Source organism: Silurus aristotelis (genome assembly GCF_946808225.1).
Source record: "Silurus aristotelis genome assembly, chromosome: 2".
Classification (NCBI taxonomy): domain Eukaryota; kingdom Metazoa; phylum Chordata; class Actinopteri; order Siluriformes; family Siluridae; genus Silurus; species Silurus aristotelis.
The window spans coordinates 1,178,255-1,203,541 of NC_139575.1; the positions used below are offsets into that span (position 1 = coordinate 1,178,255).

At 43.9% G+C, this 25,287-nt stretch overlaps 1 protein-coding gene across 1 annotated transcript; it reads right to left on the reverse strand.

Moving 5' to 3' along the window:
- Nucleotides 1-948: 948 nt before the first annotated feature.
- espl1 (extra spindle pole bodies like 1, separase) lies at nt 949-24,964 on the reverse strand. Its single transcript, XM_083562403.1, has 31 exons — nt 24,830-24,964; nt 23,620-23,707; nt 23,193-23,498; nt 22,407-23,117; nt 22,188-22,277; nt 20,668-20,779; nt 19,870-19,997; nt 19,556-19,749; nt 19,205-19,447; nt 18,439-18,583; nt 18,015-18,180; nt 17,775-17,914; nt 17,561-17,695; nt 16,623-16,739; nt 16,221-16,389; nt 15,818-15,946; nt 15,348-15,504; nt 15,047-15,156; nt 12,872-14,103; nt 12,401-12,752; nt 12,181-12,312; nt 11,385-11,598; nt 11,103-11,296; nt 10,893-11,017; nt 10,662-10,784; nt 4,508-4,816; nt 4,319-4,423; nt 4,116-4,231; nt 3,327-3,410; nt 3,062-3,226; nt 949-1,371 (listed from the first exon to the last, which is right to left on the reverse strand). The coding sequence occupies exons 2-31, from the start codon at nt 23,698-23,700 to the stop codon at nt 1,170-1,172; spliced, it is 6,486 nt and encodes a 2,161-aa protein (XP_083418529.1). The 5' UTR covers nt 23,701-23,707; nt 24,830-24,964; the 3' UTR covers nt 949-1,169.
- Nucleotides 24,965-25,287: the final 323 nt, after the last annotated feature.

Genomic DNA, 25,287 nt, shown 5'->3' on the forward strand with positions numbered 1-25,287 from the left:
GAGGATGAGGAGGTGCTTCTTCACCCAGGGGATCTGAAGCCTCAGCCATAAGAACACAGTCTAAAGCTTGGACTTGTTTGCACAACAACCTGCTGCAGCACACATGCAGCTGTACTACACAAACCCCACACCCAGACTCTTACTGATCTTCATATTCCAGCAGTCTTTATTATATTTCCCTCCTTTCTTCATGTTGTATAAACATTAACACTGATACTATAAAACACTTTTCCTCAAGTTGCTCTGTGATGAAACACCTCTGCTGTCGGCCATGATCAAAAGGTGCAGGCTATTTGTTGGTACCTCAAATAATGAAGACTCCAGCAGGGGGCAGATGTTTCTCTTATAAACCCCACAGTTATGGAACAACCTTCCAATCAGTGTTCGGGACTCAGACACAGTCTCAGTGTTCAAGTCGAGGCTGAACACATTTATTTAGTGGAGTCTTTAGTCAGTAGGTGTTTGTGAGGTAAAGGTGCAGATCTGGAGGGATCATGGATATGGAGTGTTTGGTGAACTGGGATATTTGTATGCTGTCGTCTCCTCACTCTCACACGTTCACTCAGGTTTGTTGATGGTGGTGTGGTGGGTCGTCTCTTATCCCAGAGATCCTCATGTCTGTGTTTCCTTCTGCTTCTCCCTTTTAGTTCTGCTGTCAGAGTGAGTCTTGTTCCTACTTACACCCTGATGCTCTGACTCTGGATGGAGGTCTCTTCAGCAGGAGACCACTCACTGCTGCTAAGGATGGTTTAAAAGTCCATGATGTTCCTGTGGAGGTTAACCTCAGGAACCATGGAGATTAATGTGGATTGTAATGAATATAAAAAGCCTGTAGGCATCACCACTGACTGAAACCAATGAACATCAGTATTGAGGATCATTTCACACATTGTCACAAAACCTGTTACACAGGTAGAGTCTTTAGTGAAATCATTTATCAAAAATAAATGACGAGAAAAAACCTTAAATTTAATAAGTTAATGTGATACAGCAATTTAAAACAGCAAACAGAAGATGATTTAATAATAAAACAATGTACACAAATCCCAAATACACAGATTAAAATCTTCTCTAAAAGTGTGAGGTGGTGTGGTGTAAAAGACGCTACATCATGAATTAACCAGGCTGCTCGTGCGTCACAACAACGTGTAAACAGGACTCGTGCTGCATCAACGCAGGTGGACAGGGAGACCGTACGCCACTGGAGCGGCGCCGATCATGTGCTTGAGGTGTGTGGAGTCACGTGATTGGACCAGGTGCTGGAGAAGGGAGGAGCCTGAACCCCCAGAGAGCCAGGACTGTAGGAGGGCAGAGGTGAAGCGGTCGATATCACGATCCGTCACATCCCAGAGGTTCCCCAACACTAACGGACTGGGAAGAGAGAGAGATATTGAGATTCTGTAGGCGGCGCTTTGAGTACACTGCCTGTACGAGATAGTAACACTAATAACTCACTATGGGGTAATAAACCTAACCTAAAAGGACATCTGTCCACTAGAGGGTGCAGCTGAGACACTTAACTAATACCATTTGTATCACTGGTGAATCATGTAGATGAAGTCACACAGGAGATCCTCACCCATCAGTCTTTAAAATGTAAATATTTTCTATATAATATAAAGTAGTGGTCGTCCGAGCCGCCGGTTTTGCAGATTTATTCGGCACAGATATTTGATTGCTGGAACCATCATCAAAAATCCACACCGATAGTTTTTCCGGGTTGTGTCTGAGAAGGTCCCCCCTCATTATACAGTACAAGAGCAGCCTCCAGAGGCCAGTTACTGACATCACATGCTGTTTGTTTTGAATACAAATACGTTGTAAGCGACTGTCCTTAACCAGTCCCTAAAGTCCTATTTTTAAAGCCAAGTATCGCAAAAATCGCACTTCCCTATCGCTGAAACATTAGTGTTTTGTTTGTGGTATGATCGAAGAGATTCTGATTGGCTGTTGCCTGTTGGTTTCACCCGTAGTCGTAACACACCGAATTATATTTGGACTCGCAAAAGAAAGACGGAATCACTACGGGAACTAACAAATAAACACTTTCTAAAGTGCTGCAGGAGCATTTCAATGCAGCGTTACATGGACATCGGGAAATTAAGACCTGTTTAAAATAATTAAGACCTACAACAGCAATTTCAACACTTTCTAAAGCTGAAAATGTAGATTTTTAAATTTTAGACTTTAAGACCCTGCAGAAACTATCCAGTATTCAAAGCAGTGTCTTTTTTTTTTTTATTCATTTTGCATGCAACAGTATTTATTTATTTATATAACAGTTTTTACAGCTCTTATTTGGAGAGTTACTTTATGTTTTACTTTGATTCATATTTTCTTCAATATTTATTAATAGAATTCATATATTTCTATTTATTTCTGTTTATTCAGCCGGGGGGGAGGGGGGGGGGGGGGTTCCACTATTACTGCATGTGTGCAAGACCGAGGAATTTGTCCTTATTATTTTCTGATGCTCATTTCTAAGTTTCTTTGACTAACCCGTAACGCTGTTGCCAAGAAAAATAAAAAAGCACGAGTTTTGGAAACCTGTCTGTGCTTATATGATTTCTGTTGTAACTGGAGTTAGCGAGCTCTCCCCTCACCCACACTCAACACGTTACAACGGCTTGTATCTAAACAGTAGCCTACCAAGAAAGTCATTGTTCACGGTCTTCCTCCTTCCTTTCACAACTATTTCTCTCGAGAGTTTATCTTTTGGCATCGTCATGCGTTTAAAAAAAAAAGTTTTTTCTCCCGATGCCGTGCAGCTCAGAACACAGGTGAGGTGCGTTTTTTCGTTTCCGTTCGGAAATTTCATTGGTCTAATGTTATGGGGTTCAGTTTTTTGGCTTGAAGTTTGTGAAACCGGGAAAAATTTGCTGCTTCGTTGTTTAAGCCGCGGGGTGGGAAAAAAGTAGCGGCTTAAAGTCTGAAAAATACGGTAGCAATGAAAGTTTGTTTATTTATGTACATGTGTGTGTGTGTGTGTGTGTGTGTGTGTGTGTGTGTGTGTGTGTGTGTGTGTGTGTGTGTGTGTGTGAGAGAGAGTGAATATAATTACCACCCAGCGGTGAGGTAGCTAAGGGTGATGCCGGTTCCCTCGAGGTTTCCCTGAACACTGAGTGCAGCACTACTGCATCCGAACAGCAGAGCTGCAGCGTGGACGTTCCCTCGGAGCAGACGCTGAGTGTCCAGGAAGCGCGCTCCAGCTCCGTGTCCTACATAACTGCACAGGGACAGGAATCGGATCAGATTGGTTCGAGAAAAACAAAGTCTCACACACACACTTGCCTGTTTGTAGAGAAGTATAGAGATGCTTCACTCACATGTACAGGTCTTTAGTGGTTACAGCTTCCTGGAGCTGATCAGGATCAGGAGGAGCTCCACATACACCCTGCCACGCCCGCTCCCTAAAGATCACACACACACACACACACACACGACAAAAATCAGTCTGCACACCAACATACAAGGTGTATATTAGGGGTGTAATGGTACACCCCTAATATGCTTAACATTAAAATGCATGTTTATTTATTTATTTTTATATTATTATTACGTTTGTCAACAACCATTTACATTTCTAAAACAATTTTAAATAAAAGGTCTGCTTGGGTTAAATAATATAAAAAGTATTTTTTTTGTTAAAAAAAAAAAGAAAAAAAAAAAGAGAGAATTAATGTAATTAATGCTATATAATTATTATATTGATTACATTGAGAAAAATAAAATTGCCACCAATTAAATTGATTAAATAAAATAGTTTACATTTGTTAGACCTTATTTGGGTAACACAGATGTGTATGCAAGTGTGTGTGTTTTTTATTTTAATATGTAATTTTGTAATTAAATAATTGTAATTATGTAATAAACTGTGACACTGCACTCAGTACAAGGTGTGTGTGAGTGACCGTAATTGTGAGTGTGTGTTTGTGTGTGAGAGAAAGTGTGCGTGTGAGTGAGAGTACAAGTGAATGTGTGTGTAAGTGAGTGAGTGTGTGAGAGTGTGTGTGAGAGAGTGAGTGAGTGTGTAAGTAAATGTGCGTGTGTGTGAGAGAGAGAGAGAGCGTGCGAGAGAAAGAGAGAGAGCGTGTGAGAGAGAGTGTGAGTCTAACCCAGTAAACCAGTCTCTGAAGCGTTTCTCGGTCTCGGGCAGGTTTCCGTCAGGGTTCAGAACAAAATAAACCCTTTGGGGATCAATACCACGAGACAGGACGCAGTCTGGATCCACCTGAGAGCGGGGGAGGGGGAAGAGAGCTCAGGTCACATGACCTCTTATTCATAACATTAGTGTAGTGTAGTGTGTGTGCGCACGTACCTGTCTGAGATGACTGTGGCCCAGTACAGCCTGCAGTGAAGGCATACGAGTGACAGAACGAGGCTTTAAACACGAGATGTTCTCCCACGGCAGCTTCTGAAGGTACTGTAGAATCACACACACCCACCACATTAAATCCTGTATTAAAGCAGGTTCTATTTGAAAATGAAACATCTCCAGGAGGTCCACCTTGTCCAGGACGAGGACTGTGTGCCCGTGAGGTTCCTGTCTCTCTCTCAGCTCACAGACGCTCTTCTGGAGGAGCTTCAGGAAATCCCCATGGTGCAGACACGCCCCCTCAGAGAGAGACTGCAGGTCAGCGAGGGATAGCAGAGGAGCTGCGGAAAGAACAACCTTTAGCATGTCCTTCGTGAGCTTCGTTTCTTTTACTGATGACTTGAGGCGTTTCATCTGAGCTGGGAGCTCAGGGTCAGGGGTCAAGGGAAGGAGCAACACTCGCCATACGCCCAAAGCCTCCTCCATGTCCTCAAGAAGTTTCTGAGTAAAAAAAATTTACGAAACATTAACAAGAATAAACAGTTGAGAGACTAAAATTTCATACAGCCATGTTTCAATTACTGTTAGACATCTAGTGCACTGTGTCGAGTCAACCATTACCCATCATACACTACATAGTGCACTGTGTCGAGTCAAACATTACCCATCATACACTACATAGTGCACTGTGTCGAGTCAAACATTACCCATCATACACTACATAGTGCACTGTGTCGAGTCAACCATTACCCATCATACACTACATAGTGCACTGTGTCGAGTCAAACATTACCCATCATACACTACATAGTGCACTGTGTCGAGTCAACCATTACCCATCATACACTACATAGTGCACTGTGTAGAGTCAACCATTACCCATCATACACTACATAGTGCACTGTGTCGAGTCAACCATTACCCAATCATACACTACATAGTGCACTGTGTCGAGTCAAACATTACCCATCATACACTACATAGTGCACTGTGTCGAGTCAACCATTACCCATCATACACTACATAGTGCACTGTGTAGAGTCAACCATTACCCATCATACACTACATAGTGCACTGTGTCGAGTCAACCATTACCCATCATACACTACATAGTGCACTGTGTCGAGTCAACCATTACCCATCATACACTACATAGTGCACTGTGTCGAGTCAACCATTACCCATCATACACTACATAGTGCACTGTGTCGAGTCAACCATTACCCATCATACACTACATAGTGCACTGTGTCGAGTCAACCATTACCCATCATACACTACATAGTGCACTGTGTCGAGTCAACCATTACCCATCATACACTACATAGTGCACTGTGTCGAGTCAACCATTACCCATCATACACTACATAGTGCACTGTGTCGAGTCAACCATTACCCATCATACACTACATAGTGCACTGTGTCGAGTCAACCATTACCAAATCATACACTACATAGTGCACTGTGTCGAGTCAACCATTACCAAATCATACACTACATAGTGCACTGTGTAGAGTCAACCATTACCCATCATACACTACATAGTGCACTGTGTAGAGTCAACCATTACCCATCATACACTACATAGTGCACTGTGTAGAGTCAACCATTACCAAATCATACACTACATAGTGCACTGTGTAGAGTCAACCATTACCAAATCATACACTACATAGTGCACTGTGTCGAGTCAACCATTACCAAATCATACACTACATAGTGCACTGTGTCGAGTCAACCATTACCCATCATACACTACATAGTGCACTGTGTAGAGTCAACCATTACCCATCATACACTACATAGTGCACTGTGTCGAGTCAACCATTACCCATCATACACTACATAGTGCACTGTGTCGAGTCAACCATTACCAAATCATACACTACATAGTGCACTGTGTAGAGTCAAACATTACCCATCATACACTACATAGTGCACTGTGTCGAGTCAACCATTACCCATCATACACTACATAGTGCACTGTGTCGAGTCAACCATTACCCATCATACACTACATAGTGCACTGTGTCGAGTCAAACATTACCCATCATACACTACATAGTGCACTGTGTCGAGTCAAACATTACCAAATCATACACTACATAGTGCACTGTGTAGAGTCAACCATTACCCATCATACACTACATAGTGCACTGTGTAGAGTCAACCATTACCCATCATACACTACATAGTGCACTGTGTCGAGTCAACCATTACCCATCATACACTACATAGTGCACTGTGTCGAGTCAACCATTACCCATCATACACTACATAGTGCACTGTGTCGAGTCAACCATTACCCATCATACACTACATAGTGCACTGTGTCGAGTCAACCATTACCAAATCATACACTACATAGTGCACTGTGTAGAGTCAACCATTACCCATCATACACTACATAGTGCACTGTGTCGAGTCAACCATTACCAAATCATACACTACATAGTGCACTGTGTCGAGTCAACCATTACCCATCATACACTACATAGTGCACTGTGTCGAGTCAACCATTACCCATCATACACTACATAGTGCACTGTGTCGAGTCAACCATTACCAAATCATACACTACATAGTGCACTGTGTCGAGTCAACCATTACCAAATCATACACTACATAGTGCACTGTGTCGAGTCAACCATTACCAAATCATACACTACATAGTGCACTGTGTCGAGTCAACCATTACCAAATCATACACTACATAGTGCACTGTGTCGAGTCAACCATTACCAAATCATACACTACATAGTGCACTGTGTCGAGTCAACCATTACCCATCATACACTACATAGTGCACTGTGTCGAGTCAACCATTACCCATCATACACTACATAGTGCACTGTGTCGAGTCAACCATTACCCATCATACACTACATAGTGCACTGTGTCGAGTCAACCATTACCCATCATACACTACATAGTGCACTGTGTCGAGTCAACCATTACCCATCATACACTACATAGTGCACTGTGTCGAGTCAACCATTACCCATCATACACTACATAGTGCACTGTGTCGAGTCAACCATTACCCATCATACACTACATAGTGCACTGTGTCGAGTCAACCATTACCCATCATACACTACATAGTGCACTGTGTCGAGTCAACCATTACCCATCATACACTACATAGTGCACTGTGTCGAGTCAACCATTACCAAATCATACACTACATAGTGCACTGTGTCGAGTCAACCATTACCCATCATACACTACATAGTGCACTGTGTCGAGTCAACCATTACCCATCATACACTACATAGTGCACTGTGTCGAGTCAACCATTACCCATCATACACTACATAGTGCACTGTGTCGAGTCAACCATTACCCATCATACACTACATAGTGCACTGTGTCGAGTCAACCATTACCCATCATACACTACATAGTGCACTGTGTCGAGTCAACCATTACCCATCATACACTACATAGTGCACTGTGTCGAGTCAACCATTACCCATCATACACTACATAGTGCACTGTGTCGAGTCAACCATTACCCATCATACACTACATAGTGCACTGTGTCGAGTCAACCATTACCCATCATACACTACATAGTGCACTGTGTCGAGTCAACCATTACCCATCATACACTACATAGTGCACTGTGTCGAGTCAACCATTACCCATCATACACTACATAGTGCACTGTGTCGAGTCAACCATTACCCATCATACACTACATAGTGCACTGTGTCGAGTCAACCATTACCCAATCATACACTACATAGTGCACTGTGTCGAGTCAACCATTACCAAATCATACACTACATAGTGCACTGTGTAGAGTCAACCATTACCAAATCATACACTACATAGTGCACTGTGTAGAGTCAACCATTACCAAATCATACACTACATAGTGCACTGTGTAGAGTCAACCATTACCCATCATACACTACATAGTGCACTGTGTAGAGTCAACCATTACCAAATCATACACTACATAGTGCACTGTGTAGAGTCAACCATTACCCATCATACACTACATAGTGCACTGTGTAGAGTCAACCATTACCAAATCATACACTACATAGTGCACTGTGTCGAGTCAACCATTACCCATCATACACTACATAGTGCACTGTGTCGAGTCAACCATTACCAAATCATACACTACATAGTGCACTGTGTCGAGTCAACCATTACCCATCATACACTACATAGTGCACTGTGTCGAGTCAACCATTACCCATCATACACTACATAGTGCACTGTGTCGAGTCAACCATTACCCATCATACACTACATAGTGCACTGTGTCGAGTCAACCATTACCAAATCATACACTACATAGTGCACTGTGTCGAGTCAACCATTACCAAATCATACACTACATAGTGCACTGTGTCGAGTCAACCATTACCAAATCATACACTACATAGTGCACTGTGTCGAGTCAACCATTACCAAATCATACACTACATAGTGCACTGTGTCGAGTCAACCATTACCAAATCATACACTACATAGTGCACTGTGTCGAGTCAACCATTACCCATCATACACTACATAGTGCACTGTGTCGAGTCAACCATTACCCATCATACACTACATAGTGCACTGTGTCGAGTCAACCATTACCAAATCATACACTACATAGTGCACTGTGTCGAGTCAACCATTACCCATCATACACTACATAGTGCACTGTGTCGAGTCAACCATTACCCATCATACACTACATAGTGCACTGTGTCGAGTCAACCATTACCCATCATACACTACATAGTGCACTGTGTCGAGTCAACCATTACCCATCATACACTACATAGTGCACTGTGTCGAGTCAACCATTACCAAATCATACACTACATAGTGCACTGTGTCGAGTCAACCATTACCAAATCATACACTACATAGTGCACTGTGTCGAGTCAACCATTACCAAATCATACACTACATAGTGCACTGTGTAGAGTCAACCATTACCAAATCATACACTACATAGTGCACTGTGTCGAGTCAACCATTACCAAATCATACACTACATAGTGCACTGTGTCGAGTCAACCATTACCCATCATACACTACATAGTGCACTGTGTCGAGTCAACCATTACCCATCATACACTACATAGTGCACTGTGTCGAGTCAACCATTACCCATCATACACTACATAGTGCACTGTGTCGAGTCAACCATTACCCATCATACACTACATAGTGCACTGTGTCGAGTCAACCATTACCCATCATACACTACATAGTGCACTGTGTCGAGTCAACCATTACCCATCATACACTACATAGTGCACTGTGTCGAGTCAACCATTACCCATCATACACTACATAGTGCACTGTGTCGAGTCAACCATTACCCATCATACACTACATAGTGCACTGTGTCGAGTCAACCATTACCAAATCATACACTACATAGTGCACTGTGTCGAGTCAACCATTACCAAATCATACACTACATAGTGCACTGTGTCGAGTCAACCATTACCAAATCATACACTACATAGTGCACTGTGTAGAGTCAACCATTACCAAATCATACACTACATAGTGCACTGTGTAGAGTCAACCATTACCAAATCATACACTACATAGTGCACTGTGTCGAGTCAACCATTACCAAATCATACACTACATAGTGCACTGTGTCGAGTCAACCATTACCCATCATACACTACATAGTGCACTGTGTCGAGTCAACCATTACCCATCATACACTACATAGTGCACTGTGTCGAGTCAAACATTACCCATCATACACTACATAGTGCACTGCGTCGAGTCAAACATTACCAAATCATACACTACATAGTGCACTGTGTCGAGTCAAACATTACCAAATCATACACTACATAGTGCACTGTGTCGAGTCAACCATTACCAAATCATACACTACATAGTGCACTGTGTAGAGTCAAACATTACCAAATCATACACTACATAGTGCACTGTGTAGAGTCAACCATTACCCATCATACACTACATAGTGCACTGTGTAGAGTCAAACATTACCAAATCATACACTACATAGTGCACTGTGTAGAGTCAAACATTACCCATCATACACTACATAGTGCATTATATTGTACCCCCACTACATAGGGTACAATTAAGGCATTATAGACCCTACATAGTGCACTATATACTCTACCCGGACTACATAGGGGATAATTTAGGCATAATGGGCCCTACATAGTGCACTATGTAGTGTACGATAGCTAATGTTTAAACCTACATAGTGCACTGTGTAGGGCCTATTATGCCTTAATTGTACCCTATGTAGTGGGGGTACAATATAATGCACTATGTAGGGTTTATGTGATTATAAGTGTTAATAAATGTTACAATATGAATATAAAACCTGCACACGAGCGTCCAGAGACTTCCTGCCTTCCCACCACTGCACCTTATCTGCTACTGTGCTCACTTTCTTCTGCCCCTGCAGGACCGCCTCCATCTCCTCCAACAGCATGGTTATAGGGTGCTACACACACACACACACACACACACACACACACACACACACACAGTAAATAAACCCAGCAGCACACGGGTTGGTACTGCACTGCAGAAACCTAAGCACTGCTCGTACGCTGTGTGCGGTCAAGATCCTCATGGTGATGGGGGCCGAGTCACGCTCCAGTCGAGTGATCAGAACGGTGCTGCCAATCTCCCCAGGACATGCCCCCACGAGTGAGATCAAACAAACTGTTACACCTGTAAAGGACGAAACACTCCAGTTAATCTGCGCTCACCTGCACGGCATTCGATTGGTAACGAGTCGCCCCGCTGCACGGTTTACCTGCGGGCAGGTGTTCCAGCTGCTGTGTAAACTCTGTGCAGTGTGTGTGTGGGAACTGTGCTGGCTGCGTGCAGGTAAACGAGTAAATGCTCTCGAGCACAGACAGAGTTTTCACTTGCGTCTGGCTCGGGGATTCGTCCAGACTCAGGCCACTCAGAGTCTCCGCTACGTCGTCGCCAGACTTCTTCAGCTTCCTGAAATATCAGGGGTAAATCCAGGGTTAGACGAGCAGAGACGGGTGGAAAAGGGTTAGGGTTGATGAACACAGCCTGCTGAACATACCTGAGGCGATTGGCCAGGTGGCGGGTCATGTGGTGACGAGAGGACACGCCCAGTGCCTGAGAGTGCAGCATTGCCGTGGTGATGGGATCGGACTGGCCGAGCGACTGGGCGAGCAGCGAACACAGGTGTGAGTAGAGGGAAGGGTGTGGGAAGTGGTGGAGGAGGAGCCAAGACGAGGTCAGAAGTGATCGGATCCCATTTACCGAAAGATCACCTGTACATACGCATTCACACAAACACTTTATTACAGGGTTTTATTGTTAATGTAATTTTAAATAGGTTTTACTCGTATCATATCTGTATCTGATAAAAAGTTCGGCTTTCAAACTAAAATGTTCTTTAGTTATTAATAGAGGTCGAGGCACCGATAAAGTTCCAGTTTTTAAAAAACTCTAGGTTGATTAATCGGTTATCGGCGAATAAGATCCAACATCACTACAGGTATCACTGAAATCCACTATCGCTCGACCTCGTCTTAACATAACCTAATTATTGATTACATTCAGCCACCAACCACATGCATATGTAAATGTTTTAATTTCAATAGTAATGAATATGAAAGGTCATAATGACAGTAATGATGCTCTTTAAAAGGTAGATATTAGGGTGAAAAGATAAACATCAATGTAAAATGTATGAGGGGGCGGGGCTTCCAGATAATTTGAAGAACTGTCAATCATTCCAGATTCATGTCTATCTTCGGTCTGCTGCTGGTAATTATCAGTAAGAGCCTGTAGCAGGAGCTCCTAAAGACAGGTCTTCTGAGAGAGGTAATAAAATCAGGAACTGCGGTCACCTGGTGCGACGTGTGCCAGTGGAATCTCGATTCCGGTCTGTCCAGAGCTCTTGAGCTCCTTCACACAGTCTCTGGTGGAATCTGCTCCGAAATCTCGTCTTAACACCTCACAGTCTCCGTCAGCTGCACTTCCTGCACGAGTGCGCAAACACACACACACACACATCCAGGATACAGCTACATGCACCAGTCACATGAACATACACATGAACATACACACCTGTGTTCACCATCTCAGAGACAGACTCCTGAAGTTTCTCCAGGCTGATATCCAAACTGTCTCCATCTTGGTCCTCATGGACCATCCTCATCCTCTCCGGTATTTCGACGCCGTCGGAGCTGGGAGTTTTCCTGGAGCGTCCTCGCCGTGGCTGCGGTTCTTCCTCTGAGGAGGCGTCACTGGTGCACGGGGCGGTGCTCTTCTTAACGGTTCTTGTGCGTCTGGGCCGGTCCTGTGCTGAAACTCTGCTCACGGAGGATTTAGACGAAGGTTTAGGTGCAGAAGGGACAGAGAGCTTGTTTTCCGATTTTGTCTCGAGTGTCTCAGCATCGCTCTCGTCACTGAACTCCACCTGGAAGAGGAAGAAACGAGGATGGGATTTAAAGGTAAATATGGAATAAAACGTTAGAGAACATCGTCTGAAAACAGCCTGTGTGTGTGAGAGAGATGTGTAAAGATCACTTCTCAGACCTTAAAACGTGAACGTTTTGTCCGTCTCGGAGCAGCTGGAACAGGTACAGGTTTCTCCTGCAGGCGTGAAGAATCTTCAAAAACTTGGAAGGAACCCTTGGGCGCATCCTTCGCCCTCGTGATCCCGCACCGGCTACTGGTTGTAGCTTTGGTTGAGGGAAGAGGGGTGGAGCTTACTGTAATATCAGGCACCTCATTGGTGAAGTCGAAAGCGCTCAGGTCAGCGCCCATCCCAGCCGGAGTTACGGCGGAAACACACCTGGGCCTGGGGGTCCTGCTTGCTCTGGGGGTTTTGAAGGCCACGGCAGGGTTCGTGGTGCTGATTTTTGGCAGTGAGCTCTTGGTTTTCTTCGAGGAAGCGATCAGGACCTCTTTGTTTTTTCCCCCCCCTGTCTCCATGTAAGCCTCTCGTTTGTTCTCTGTGAGGTTCTTCCCTGATGGAGCTGTAGCTGGAAGAAGTCCGTCACTGCTGGAGCTCTTTCCTCGAGATTTGACATGCGCTTTGATTTTAGGAGTCGTCCAGCCCCACACAGAGGAGAAAAGCTCATCAGGGCTGCACTGCTTTTTCCCGGCTAGAGCCAGGCAGCAGACTACAGCTTTTGCCCCAAGCAGAGCGGCTTTCAGATGCCCCAGATCGGGTAACAGTGCCCCCTTGGGTTTCACTGCTTCCAGTCCTGCCTCTAACTCCTCCCACAAAGCAGAGACTTTCCCCACCTCTGCCCCATTGCAGCACAGCTGACTCAGCACTGTGCTCAGCTGCGCTCTCACCATCTCTGTCTGCAGCATGCACGGCCTCTCTGACCGTTTAACGGGCACCAGTTCTGCTAAGCGAGCGTGGACTTTAGCATGGATGTTCTGACAGCGGAGTTTGGCAACATGGCGTAGGCGGAGTGAATTCTGCGCCTCGCTCTGGGCGTCTGCCTGCGCCAGGGCCCAGAGTACGCCGACCCTTGCCAGGCCTGGGTCGGTGCAGCAGGGACAGGAGCAACCCTCGGCGTGGCTCAGGCACGACAGCATCCGCTGACGTTTGGGCTTCAGAGGAGGCGAGGAGTCCTGCCCCAACTCAGACAGCTCCTCCAGAGCATCCCGGCCCAATGCACGAGAGCTCAGGAGCCCACTCATCTCCTCTTCGTCCTCCTCCGGGACCTCAGGGGCAGAGATTTTCACCGCTGGGCGACCCTTACGGGGTTTAATCTTCACTTCACACTTCTGCTGCTGCTGACGACCAAAATCTAACATGCAGAAATGCTGGATTATTTTCCTACCACAGAATGTCCCCCAAAGTGTTTTGATCTCGATCTCGATATCTCTCTCTCTATCCTATTTTATTAAAGAGCATAAAGAGAATACGGAACCTATGGCCCCATAGTCACTGGAACGTTCGTCTACTGGTCCGCTGTCATTATGAGAGCGACCTCTAGAGGTGAATCACTGAAGCCACGTGCTGGTTTAATTTAATTTTTTTTTACACGAGACTGCACGCTGCATGGAGGGCGCTATATTATATTTATCATTTATAAGTTAATATATAATTATATTTATGAATTTATATTTTCATATTTATTTCATTTAGCACATTGATGATTCGGCAATGTTTTTTATGTATTATTTTTGTAATAAAGTTTAGCACTATTTTACATGGAACATTAATATTTTATTTATTTTTTAAGGTTTTATGCAGTATTATTTTGAAACCTATCGGTTGATTAATCATCTAGTTGTATCATGTAGTTAATCATGTAGTTATTAACAAGATATAAAAGTGTAATTATTGATTACATTCACCAACCAATCACATGTTTTGAATTCAATAGTAATGAATATGAAATGTCATAATGACAGTAATGATGCTCTTTAATATGTGATAAATCTGTTGAAAAGTGACGCTCGTGTGTCAGTACACTGCAGCACAAAATAATAAACTAATCTAGAATTAGGGGTCAAAATAAATACATTTAAAATGATAATACTGGTAGTCACTACAACTGACCCGGTCCCCATTAAATAAAGGAAAAATGATCCATCTCATAGAAAAAAGTTTAAGATCCCTGCATTAGACTGTAGATATAATATACACTTTTTGTATTAAATGACAAACGTGTGATTTCCAGCTCCAATATCAGGAAGTTTAAATCAACCATTCAGAAGCAGCAGTGATAAAAATAATGTGTTTACCTGTGCAAAGGTCCAGTAAGTGTCTGACCTGCTCCAGGTCTAAACCACCTGCTTCACCTGCACCTTTCATCAACTCCAGCTCAGCCTTCAACACCAACAGCTCAGCACAGCTAACGCACACACACACACACACACATTAGACGTAACACAATCTCATAAGACATGCAGCATAAAAATCACAAAGTCTGGAATAACTGATATTTAAATGCATAGCAGGAGATTATGTTGGAATGATTCGGGTGAATGTTTCAGTGTGTGTGTGTGTGTGTGTGTGTGTGTGTTTTACAACATTAGGACTTACTGGCTGAGTGTGTGCAGTTTGGTGGCAAGTTTGAGGGCCTCAAGGCACTGAGCTTTGGCTTCATGAGCTGTTCCTCCGCTGCTCCTCAGGCGCACCATCCTCTCCGAGCAGAGCAATACCTCACTGAGCAAGAGCCATTTAAACACCACGCTGTCTCCTACACACACACACACACACACACCAAAAACCTAATTTACATTCAAGAGCTCCATATACACCAACAAAAGAAAAAGACAGACATGGTGAAAATACTGGTGTAACTTGGGTTATTTTATTTCATGGCCTGATGTTCAGTTGAGAGGCATTGAGAAGGTTTTTTCAGACCAGCTTGGTGCATTGCTTGGCCCCTTAATTACCGCTATATACCTGCTATTACAGTAGAATTTCAGCTAATTTCACTCCTACAGTTTATCAGCGTGTTAGTAACAGGGACTTTAATGAGCTTCCAAGTGATTGTTTTTTTTTTTTACCCTGGTCCACAAAGAGAGTGTCTGTATTGAGACCAGGTGCTCCATAAAATCCATTCCCCAGCAGCATCATCACCAGACTGCACAACAGCTTCAGTGCTTCATACTGAGTAGTGTCTGGAGTCTTTAATCCTACACACACACACACACACAGAGAAGGATATTAAATAAAGGACATTATCGGTAGTAGAGGTAAGAAATACTTCAGTCATAAACATGTTCAAACAGAATGTGCTACAAGTCATTAAAGTAATAAATCTCTGATTTTAGAAAAGTGATAAAAACGTCAGAAGTCTTTGTTAGAGTGAAGATGAGCCTCACACTGGCTCTCTAAACACATTCCTATGTTGTGTGTTCAGTGTCTATAGGATCTGTATGATGTGTGTATGTGAGGGTGTGTGTGTACCGTGCTGGATGATGGTGTGACGCAGGTGCGTGTGCAGTGTCCCCGTGTCCAGACTGAGGTAAGTGCTGGCAGTCTGCAGAGCTTGAGCTTTCAGCATATACCAGCTTTTAGAGTGATGCAGCGCAGTCTCCTTTAACACCTCACACAGAACCTGTACACCTGTCTCCACCTGACACACACACACACACACACACACACACACGGTGTAATCATGCTGTCTGCACATTATCTTTTTTATTAAGATAATAGTCTTAGAATACAAGCACCATTTAAACAAGCATATGTTGATTTCTGTAAAGCTGCTTTGAGACAATGTCTGTTGTGAAAAGCGCTATACAAATAAACTTGACTTGATATGTGTGTGTGTGTGTGTGTGTGTGTGTGTGTGTGTGCGCACGTCACCTGTCCTGATGCATAACAGACTTGTGCTCTGAGCAGTGTGTTAGTGACAGACAGGATGGTTGCTCCCTCAGAGCTCGTATCTGTGTTTAAACACTGTTGTGCCTCATCTAACTGCACCTGAACACACATCAACCCAACACCATCACAATCTTAATAAACAGTGCGATAAACACCGCAATGACCCTTACAGAAAGGCATGAGAGCAATTAGAAAGGTCATGAACATTGACTAAGTGTGTCTTTTCAGAGTCATATTGAACCACACCCTTGGATCATTTAAAAGGCACCAATAGTTGATAGCTGGAACTATCGGTTATTGGAAAAAATCCATACGGAGTTTTTCTCGATTGTCTTATACAGTACCACAGCGGCCTCTAGAGGCGAATCACTGATACCACATGATTGTTTAAGACGACTGATCTGCCAATTTGAGAACAATGTATGAATTTTCAAGAACACAAAATGTATGTACTAATAAATAAACACTAAGCGTTAGTAGCCTTAGCAGGGTTACATTCAATATAGACACAGACCAACACTAAAGAACTAACACCATAGATACACAACACTAAATAATTAATACTATAGATACACAGATACGCAGCTGTGAAAAGCGTAGAAACAAGTGTTTAAACCATTTTTATAAAGTTATATAATACAGTAAATAACAAAAAGTCACAAGAATTAAAGAGTGAGTTAAAAAAAAAAAAAAAAACCACCACCACGTGGAGTCAGCGATTTGCCTCTAGAGGCTGCTCTGGGACTGCATAAGGGAACCCAGTAGAAGCTATTGGTATGGATTTGCTGATAGCTGATGACTCCAGCAATCAAATATTGGTGCTGCTTAATCTGCAAAACCGATGAATCACTTGAGCTCTACATTATAATAAGATACTATTTATTGTAATGTACATGCATGTATGATGATGCATCACTTACCTGGGCAAGTTGCGGAGCTCCCAGATATAGTAGGAGCTTCGCAGCGTGAAGTGAAGCTCCGGCGCTGTTCTGGACGTCACAGAGGAGCCGGAAGAGAGATGCAGCCAGCTGATAAGACTCCAGAGCCTGCAGAGGCTGCAAGAGGACAGGAGAATATAAACTAATAGATAGAGAAGCTGTGTATATACAGTATTGTGTGTGTGTGTTTGTGTACCTTGCCCATGAGTGTATAAAGAGCAGCCATTAGCAGGATGGAGGAGGCAGTGTGTTTGTGGTCCCTCACTGTAGGTACAGAGCCGTCCTTTAGCAGAGTCGCCCAGAGTGATAAACACTTCTCTAAAGGCTCAAGATGCTCTACACACACACACACACACTTTTGTGAGATGCAGTTGGACAGTAAGGTTATGGCTGTTTGTGGTTGAGTGTGTTATGATTAGAAAGAGGTGTCCCTCACTGCTGTGTTCAGACAGATTAAAGCTCAGTCCATCGTACACCAGCTGGCTCTCCTGGAACTTCTGTTTGTCTTCATACTCCAGATCGTTAGTGGGAACCGAGTCAAGATCAGCGGCGGTCCTGCTGCCTTCACGCACTGCACGCAGACGCTTCTCCATGTCCACCGCCTGAGACGAACACATGGGAGAACTTCTAATCAGGGTTTGATTGCATCCTGAGCTTTTATTTTTTTTAAGGTTATTGCATCATAAGTAGCCTATCAGGTTAGAGAAGGCAAATGTACACCATGAGAGATGGAAAATGGGCGTGGCCTGTTGGACTGACTTTCTAATCGATATTTTTTTCCCCTACAGTTAAGCTCTGTCAGCTTAACTGTCTTTAATTCAGTCTTTAATTGATGTGAAGGCATCTGCCCAGTTTCTGACCTCCTGTAGATTGGTCTCGAGGGTGCAGATGTACAGCCAGAGATAGGCATGGGCCTTCTCATCCTTCAGCCTATCAGAGTTCTCCGCTGTCTCAGGCTCCTCCTCCAACAAGCGCAGAGCTTCGTGGGCAAAGTCCACTGCAGAACTGAATGATGAGAAAAGATTAAATTAAAGACCTTATTAAAATCTGGGTGTGGGGAATAATAATAAAAAAATCAAATATTATGACATCATAACACACACAGGCCTATGAGTTTACAGTATGCAAATGAAGATTAGAATCATTTAAAATAATTCTTATACACTACATGATCAAAAGTATTCACATGAATTTTCCACCCATAGGAGACCCAAAACCTGCTCCAGCATCATCACTCGTCAGCTGTGCACAAAACATGCTTCATGAAGATCTGCTTTACATAGGTTGGAGTGGAAGATCTCCTGCCATTGAGCTCCAACCCTATTGAACATAACTGATGGATCCTAGGCCCCCTAACCTCACCTACATCGGTACCTCACTGTATTTACACCCTTGTGAATAAACAAATCTCCACAAAATCTAGTGGAAAATCTTCCCAGAAGAGTGGAGGTTATTAGGAGTGAATGAAGACTAAATGTGGGCTGAGATGTTCAAAAAGAGAAACATAGCAATCTTACAGTCATGTGTCCACAAACCTTTGGCCCATAGTGTTTATTTTCCAACAAAGCCATAGAATCAATGTTTGTGTGTGTGTGTGTGTGTGTGTGTGTGTGTATATAGACACACCAGTCGGTCTGTTTACTGAAGTCATGGTAACACACCACCTGAGCCATCTCACACAGGTAAGAGGCACGGCGTAGAGTGTGTGTGGTTTCCTCGTGGCAGATATCGAGGAGGTCACAGAGTGTGTTATAGCGCTCTTGCGCCGTGTCTCCGCTCTGCTCCTTGTACATCCTTAGCTCCTCCTCCAGGAGACGCAGACACACCTCCTCATCCACCGTTGCTGCTCCCAGACCGTCCCTCAGGGTCCTGAGATAATGAGACAGAAGCTCTGGGTTCTCATGCCAACCACAACCACAATCTAACAGGACGATCGGCTAAAACACTTCGCTCACAGGCCGCGTGCTTACGTGTTACCTGAGGCGCGTGTCGTCCTCCCCGGCCCGGGCCGCGTCACACTTGCTTTTAACCCACAAAGACACCGGTTCTGTGAGATGATCCAGAACACGAGAACCTAAAACCTGAATCCAGCGCACTACCCAGTCCAGAGCTCTGTCCAACTGAGACGCTCTCCGACTGCACTGCACTGCCAGCATGAAGCAGCGGTTCACCTGCACACACACACACACACACACACACACACACACACACACACACACACACACACACAGCTAAGAACTCAGTAATCATTAGTAAAGCAGGTGTGTGAGAGACGCAGGGGCAGGACTTACTCTGTCTACAGGGAAAGAAGAAGGACAGTCTTTACTCAGCTCCTGACAAATAATCTCCACCAGTCCATACGCTTCCTCATACAACTTCCTGTTAAATAACTCATACACCACATTGTTCACCACACACACTACACACACACACACACACACACACACACAATGAAATAAATAATTACACAGATGTTCCATTTACTGTCTACGTCATTACAATTCATTTTCAGACATTTTAAAACCTGCTTTACATATTTTAGTGTGACGCATAAATTATAGAAGCAATTTAGGAAATAATTACAATATAAAACAATAAATACACTCAGTCATAACATTATGACCACCTGCCTAATATTGTGTTGGTCTACTTTTTGCTGCTAAAACAGTTCTGACCCATCGAGCATCAACATCATGAACTTCTTCAGCAGTTTGAGCTACAGGAGATCGTCTGTTGGATCGGACCACACGGACCAGCCTTCACACCCTGTCGCCGGTTCACCACTGTTCCTTCCTTGAAACGCTAATAGATACTGACCACTGCAGACCAGGAACCCAGACGTCTAGATGTCACAATTTATCAAACTCCTCAAATCCTTACGCACATTTTTTCTGCTTCTAACCAACTATGAGGACAAAATGTTCACCTGCTGCCTGATAAATAAATCCACCCACTAACAGGAGCCATGATGATCACCAGTGTTCTTCACTTCACCACTCACTCAGTGTTATTGGTTAAAGAAACCGAAACCCAAGCCAAAGCTATCAGTAAAATAAAGATCAATAGAATAAGGATAATAAAATCTTGACCTGCTTTCAGGAAAAAGCCTTCGTTGGAAAGTTTACGAAGTTCAGTCATCAAGCGTCCTGCTGTAGCCTGGCAGTATAACAGGATTCTGTCCAGGAAATCAACAACAGAGTCCTACACACACACAACACACACAACACACACAACACACACAACACACACAACACACACAACACACACAACACACACAACACACACAACACACACAACACACACAACACACACAACACACACAACACACACACGTTCAGAAAACGCTGAACAAAATACTGGTCACTTGTGGAACAAATTACCCAGAACATTGTTTTTCTATCTTCCCATATTGAATATAAAATGGGATCTTCTGAAGAGGAAGGAGTCACTCAGTAGTTATGGAGTTGGACTTCTGATCAGAAGTTTAAATCCCAGGGCAAGGGCCCTAACAGGCTCAGGTGTATGAGATCAGTGTAAGAAACTCTAGATAAGCACATCAGCATGGAGTATGTTATATTAAATACTAATAAATAAATCAGAGGATAATGAATCATTAGAGTTGTGTGAGTAAAGTTCTGTTCTAATGCTAATATCCTGATTAATTAAAAGGATATATTGAAGGGCGATATTTATTAAATAAGACTGAAAGACTGGAGTAAGAAGAACATAAATCACTGCTCTGCTGTAAAGTGAACTGGTCAGAATTCAGCCGGCGTGTTTTTGACTCCCACCACAACCGACTGCTTCGGACACGTGTATGAACAGGTCTGCTTTTCTGCACGTATTTCACCGTTTGGTTCATTGAGGGCTGTTTAGATCCTTAGAGTGAAATCTCTTCGCTGTTTATTTGCTTTCACTTTCTCGTACCCAAGTTTTTGCTCTTGTTGTATGGAGGATGAATATTTGGCTTTTTCTCTGGGTGTTTGTGGACTTCTTTTTTTCCTCATTCTGGTGCCGTGTTCTTTAAATAAAACCCCTTGTTTGTCTCTGGGTTCTCACACACTGCAGAGGCACAGCTCGCTCGGAGCACACTTCCAGGATCGAGCTGCAAACATGCCCACAGGATTGTGCAGTACAAACAGAGGTATTACATCTTCACGTTTCCATGCTCATTAGAAGTTGTTCAACACACCACATGCTGCATGCGTGAGCAGTAGTACAAAGTGTGCAGTGAATTATTTTTGATTGGTCACTGAAAATGAGAGATATTCCAAAAATCTGATTCAGCGTAGCGTTAAAACAACAATTACGCCTAATGTTCAATGCTGCAAGTGTGAATGAAATAATGCTGCTTGTTTCCAAAACATTGTTTTAATTTTTAATTTGCACAAACAGCTTAAAAAAAACAAACAAACCAACAAACAAACAAAACTAATAACAATAAGGAACAAACATTTACAATATGAACTGATTCTGGTGTGAGTGGAGACATCTGAAGTTACAGAGATCAATAATCACTAAAACATTCTAATGGAGGAGGGAGAAACTCATACCTCCTTCATTTTCTGTCTGACTAGTGTGCGTGTGTGTGTGTGTGTGATGGCATTACCTGCGAGGTGTGTAAACTGTCGTAGGTGCTGATGAAACCCTGGTAGAGACTGAAGCACAGAGAATACTGCAGCTGTTGTGAGAATGAGCCCTGAAACACACACAATTATATATATATATATATATATAAAGAGTAATCTGTCAGATGAGGAAAGAAGGAAAGAATGGAGAAGGAAAGGGAAAAAAAATGAAAGGATTAAAAGGAAAAATAAAAGCTCACTGTCTGTAGTTTGATCAGAAACTCCTGATATTCCTCCCAGAAGGAAAAACTGGCCAGCAGCGTAGCTCCACCCATCCCTTTAGTCTGCCCTGCCTCTGTTGCCCAGACAACCAGCTGACACGCTTCCACCAGGGCGTGCGTCTCTGCATCCCCGAGGACAGGAGGCAATGCTCTGAGGATGCGAGCGCAGTCCGTGAACGTCTCACTGCATGCGGTTCCTGAGCCGAGGTCTCGATGCAGACGCGGTGCCCGAGCGGTTAACTCCAGCGCCGAGCGCAGCCCCTCCCCCTCCCGCACACACTCCGTCGCTCCGTCCACCAGCCGCACCGCTTCGTCCCACAGTCGGTTCTTACACAGAGGCTTACACACCTTCACCACCGCCTCGCACCTCAACCCGAGCGGGGGCGGAGTCAGAGCGCAGTCACGCCCCACGTCTGCGCCGAAGAAACGCGTCCGGAACTCGGAGAGAATAAAGCCAGCGTCGTCCTGAGACAGGCCTCCACATGCACGCTCGTACTCGCTCACGGCCTCCTCCACAAACGCCGGGACTTTACACGAGGCGGAGCACGTCGTCTCCAGCAGACGGAAACGGAGAGCCTGCAGCTGACCGGCTAGTTGCTGTCTGGGTGAGAGGCGCAAAGCCTGAGCGCCGCTCGACCCGTTCCACAATACGGCGAAACAGTTCCTCGCGACAACACCGAAGTCTTCGACCTGCAACCACAAATGTTTTAGATAATGAAGCTCATAAATGAGCACACTTTTTTAGGGGCGTGGCCTTGTAGGTACCTGTGAAGACACGCCCTGCAGTCTGAGATACATGAACTCTGCGAGACGCCCTGCAGGACCGTGAGCCTGCTGCGCGACCAGCTTCTGGAGGATGTGGAAGATGATCTTCTCCAGATAGAGCGAGGAGCCCCGCGATCCGGATTCAGGGACGGCTCCGTATCCGTGTGCGGCGAGTTCCACTAGATCCACCAGATGCTCCTGAAGCTCAGGGTCTGGAGCTCCTCCGGCCAGACGCTGGTTACAGGCCCGGATAATGCGATCGCACGCCGTGCGGCCGAACGCCCCGAGCCCCTGCTTTATGTGTTTCTGTAGGAACGGCAGGGTTCAGAAATACAGATGGTCACACACACATTGCATTGTGGGATTTTAGGAGTTTTCTGAGCATGAACCAATATACGGTATAGCGTTCATCACATCCTCGTCTCACCTCCAGCTCGCCGTGAAGAACAAAGGCGTCCTGTACACATGATATCCGCTGCACATACTCCTCTGTTTTTAGACATTTCATTCTTCTTCTGCAAAAATAATTAAATGTGATCATTGGTGAGTGTTTACACACTCTGAACTGTTACCAGGGGAGGATCATTACCCTCCTGATCCCTGTGATCTAGGAGACGCCACCACTAAATCAATAGCGAAAGCTGAAGCGTGAGTAGTGAAAGCTCAAGCGCGAATAGCGAAAGCTGAAGTCTGGTGTGAGATTGAAGACAAAGTTGTTATATTACTTGTGTTTGACTTTGTCCACTGATATCGTGAGTAAAAAAATATGTCCCAAATGTTTCACTGTTCACTAGTTATGGAACAGGCAATTACACTGCTGTTGTGTGAAATGTACATTAAAGGAGTTTATAAATGGAGCACAGTAACTTGTGATGTAATGGAATTAAATTCAGTACAAACTACACAACAATTTGCTGTAAAACATTAGAGGAGTTATTATTGTTGTGTTGTTTAAGTGGTGTTTATTGTAGTGTATAGTTGATTCATGGTTTCACACAGTGATCAGTAATAAACACTGCAGTATTTATAAGAGAGAGTGGAACAGTTCTAAAAAATACTCCTTTTTTAGGGTCATTTATAGTCAACACTGTTTGGCACTGCATTTATCCATTCATTTGACACAAGTATGCACTTGACACTGATCAGCCCCGACATGAGGACCATCATGAGTGATAATGGTGATAAAGAGCTGCTCTGTGGGCGTGTCCTTCAAATGACCCTCAAAACAGCAACACAAACCAGGAATGCAGATTTTCCCAGCCGATAAGTCCACCTTCTCCCTGCAGTCCTGACACACTGCTCCTGACACACTGCTCTTCTTATTATTTACACATTCTTTTACATTCTTTCTAGTCATAAAAAACAGATCAAATCCCCGCTATCGCTCCTGTAATACTTTACACCGGTGTTTTGATTCTATAAAATAAATAAAACAAACCGAGTGTAACATATATATGAATAAAAGACTTGAATAAGTGATATTAAAGCGCTATTTGTATGTGTTTATAATATTAACGCGGTGTTTGTTGATCACGTGATGCTCCTGTGGAGACTCCTGACTGACTAGCGTGCTAGCAAAACACCGCGCGGGTTAGCTCGCGCGCAGCTAAAGCACATGAAGTGTAAATGTCACCTACCGAGAATAAACTCCACTCGTGTTTATAAGAACACACCAGGGACCGGTTTCAACTCTCAGCTTCCGCTCCCACTGTAGCACTGCTCACGCTCACCGCGGCCTCGCGCACTTATTCAAACTGCGCACAGCCTGTCGGGAAACACGCGACACGGCATTCTGGGTAATGCAGTGCCACCCGGTTAACCCGATCCAACATGGCGCTGATGTAGTTCTTTATTGTTTTGTTTTACAGAAACACGCACGCGTTATTCTAAATACCCCGAGTGTTTAATAGTGTTTTAGAGACACATTAATGTTCCTTTTGTTTCTAAGCAACAAACTTCTGAAGACTGACTTTGACTCTGATACAATTCACGTGTATTTATATTGCGCTTTTATCAGTTAAAATTGTATTTGTCACATACACATATAGAATATGAGGATAAAAATCTTTTCTATTTTTTTTTATTAAGCAATTAA

What these genes read in the sequence shown, in the direction of transcription:
- espl1 (XM_083562403.1), bottom strand. Translation starts at nt 23,700, where the DNA reads ATGAAATGTCTAAAAACAGAGGAGTATGTGCAGCGGATATCATGTGTA. An exon ending in GAGGACGACACGCGCCTCAG is followed by an intron (nt 19,448 to 19,555) that starts GTAACACGTAAG and finishes TCATTATCTCAG; the next exon opens with GACCCTGAGGGACGGTCTGG. An exon ending in ACTGGCACACGTCGCACCAG is followed by an intron (nt 11,599 to 12,180) that starts GTGACCGCAGTT and finishes GCGTATGTACAG; the next exon opens with GTGATCTTTCGGTAAATGGG.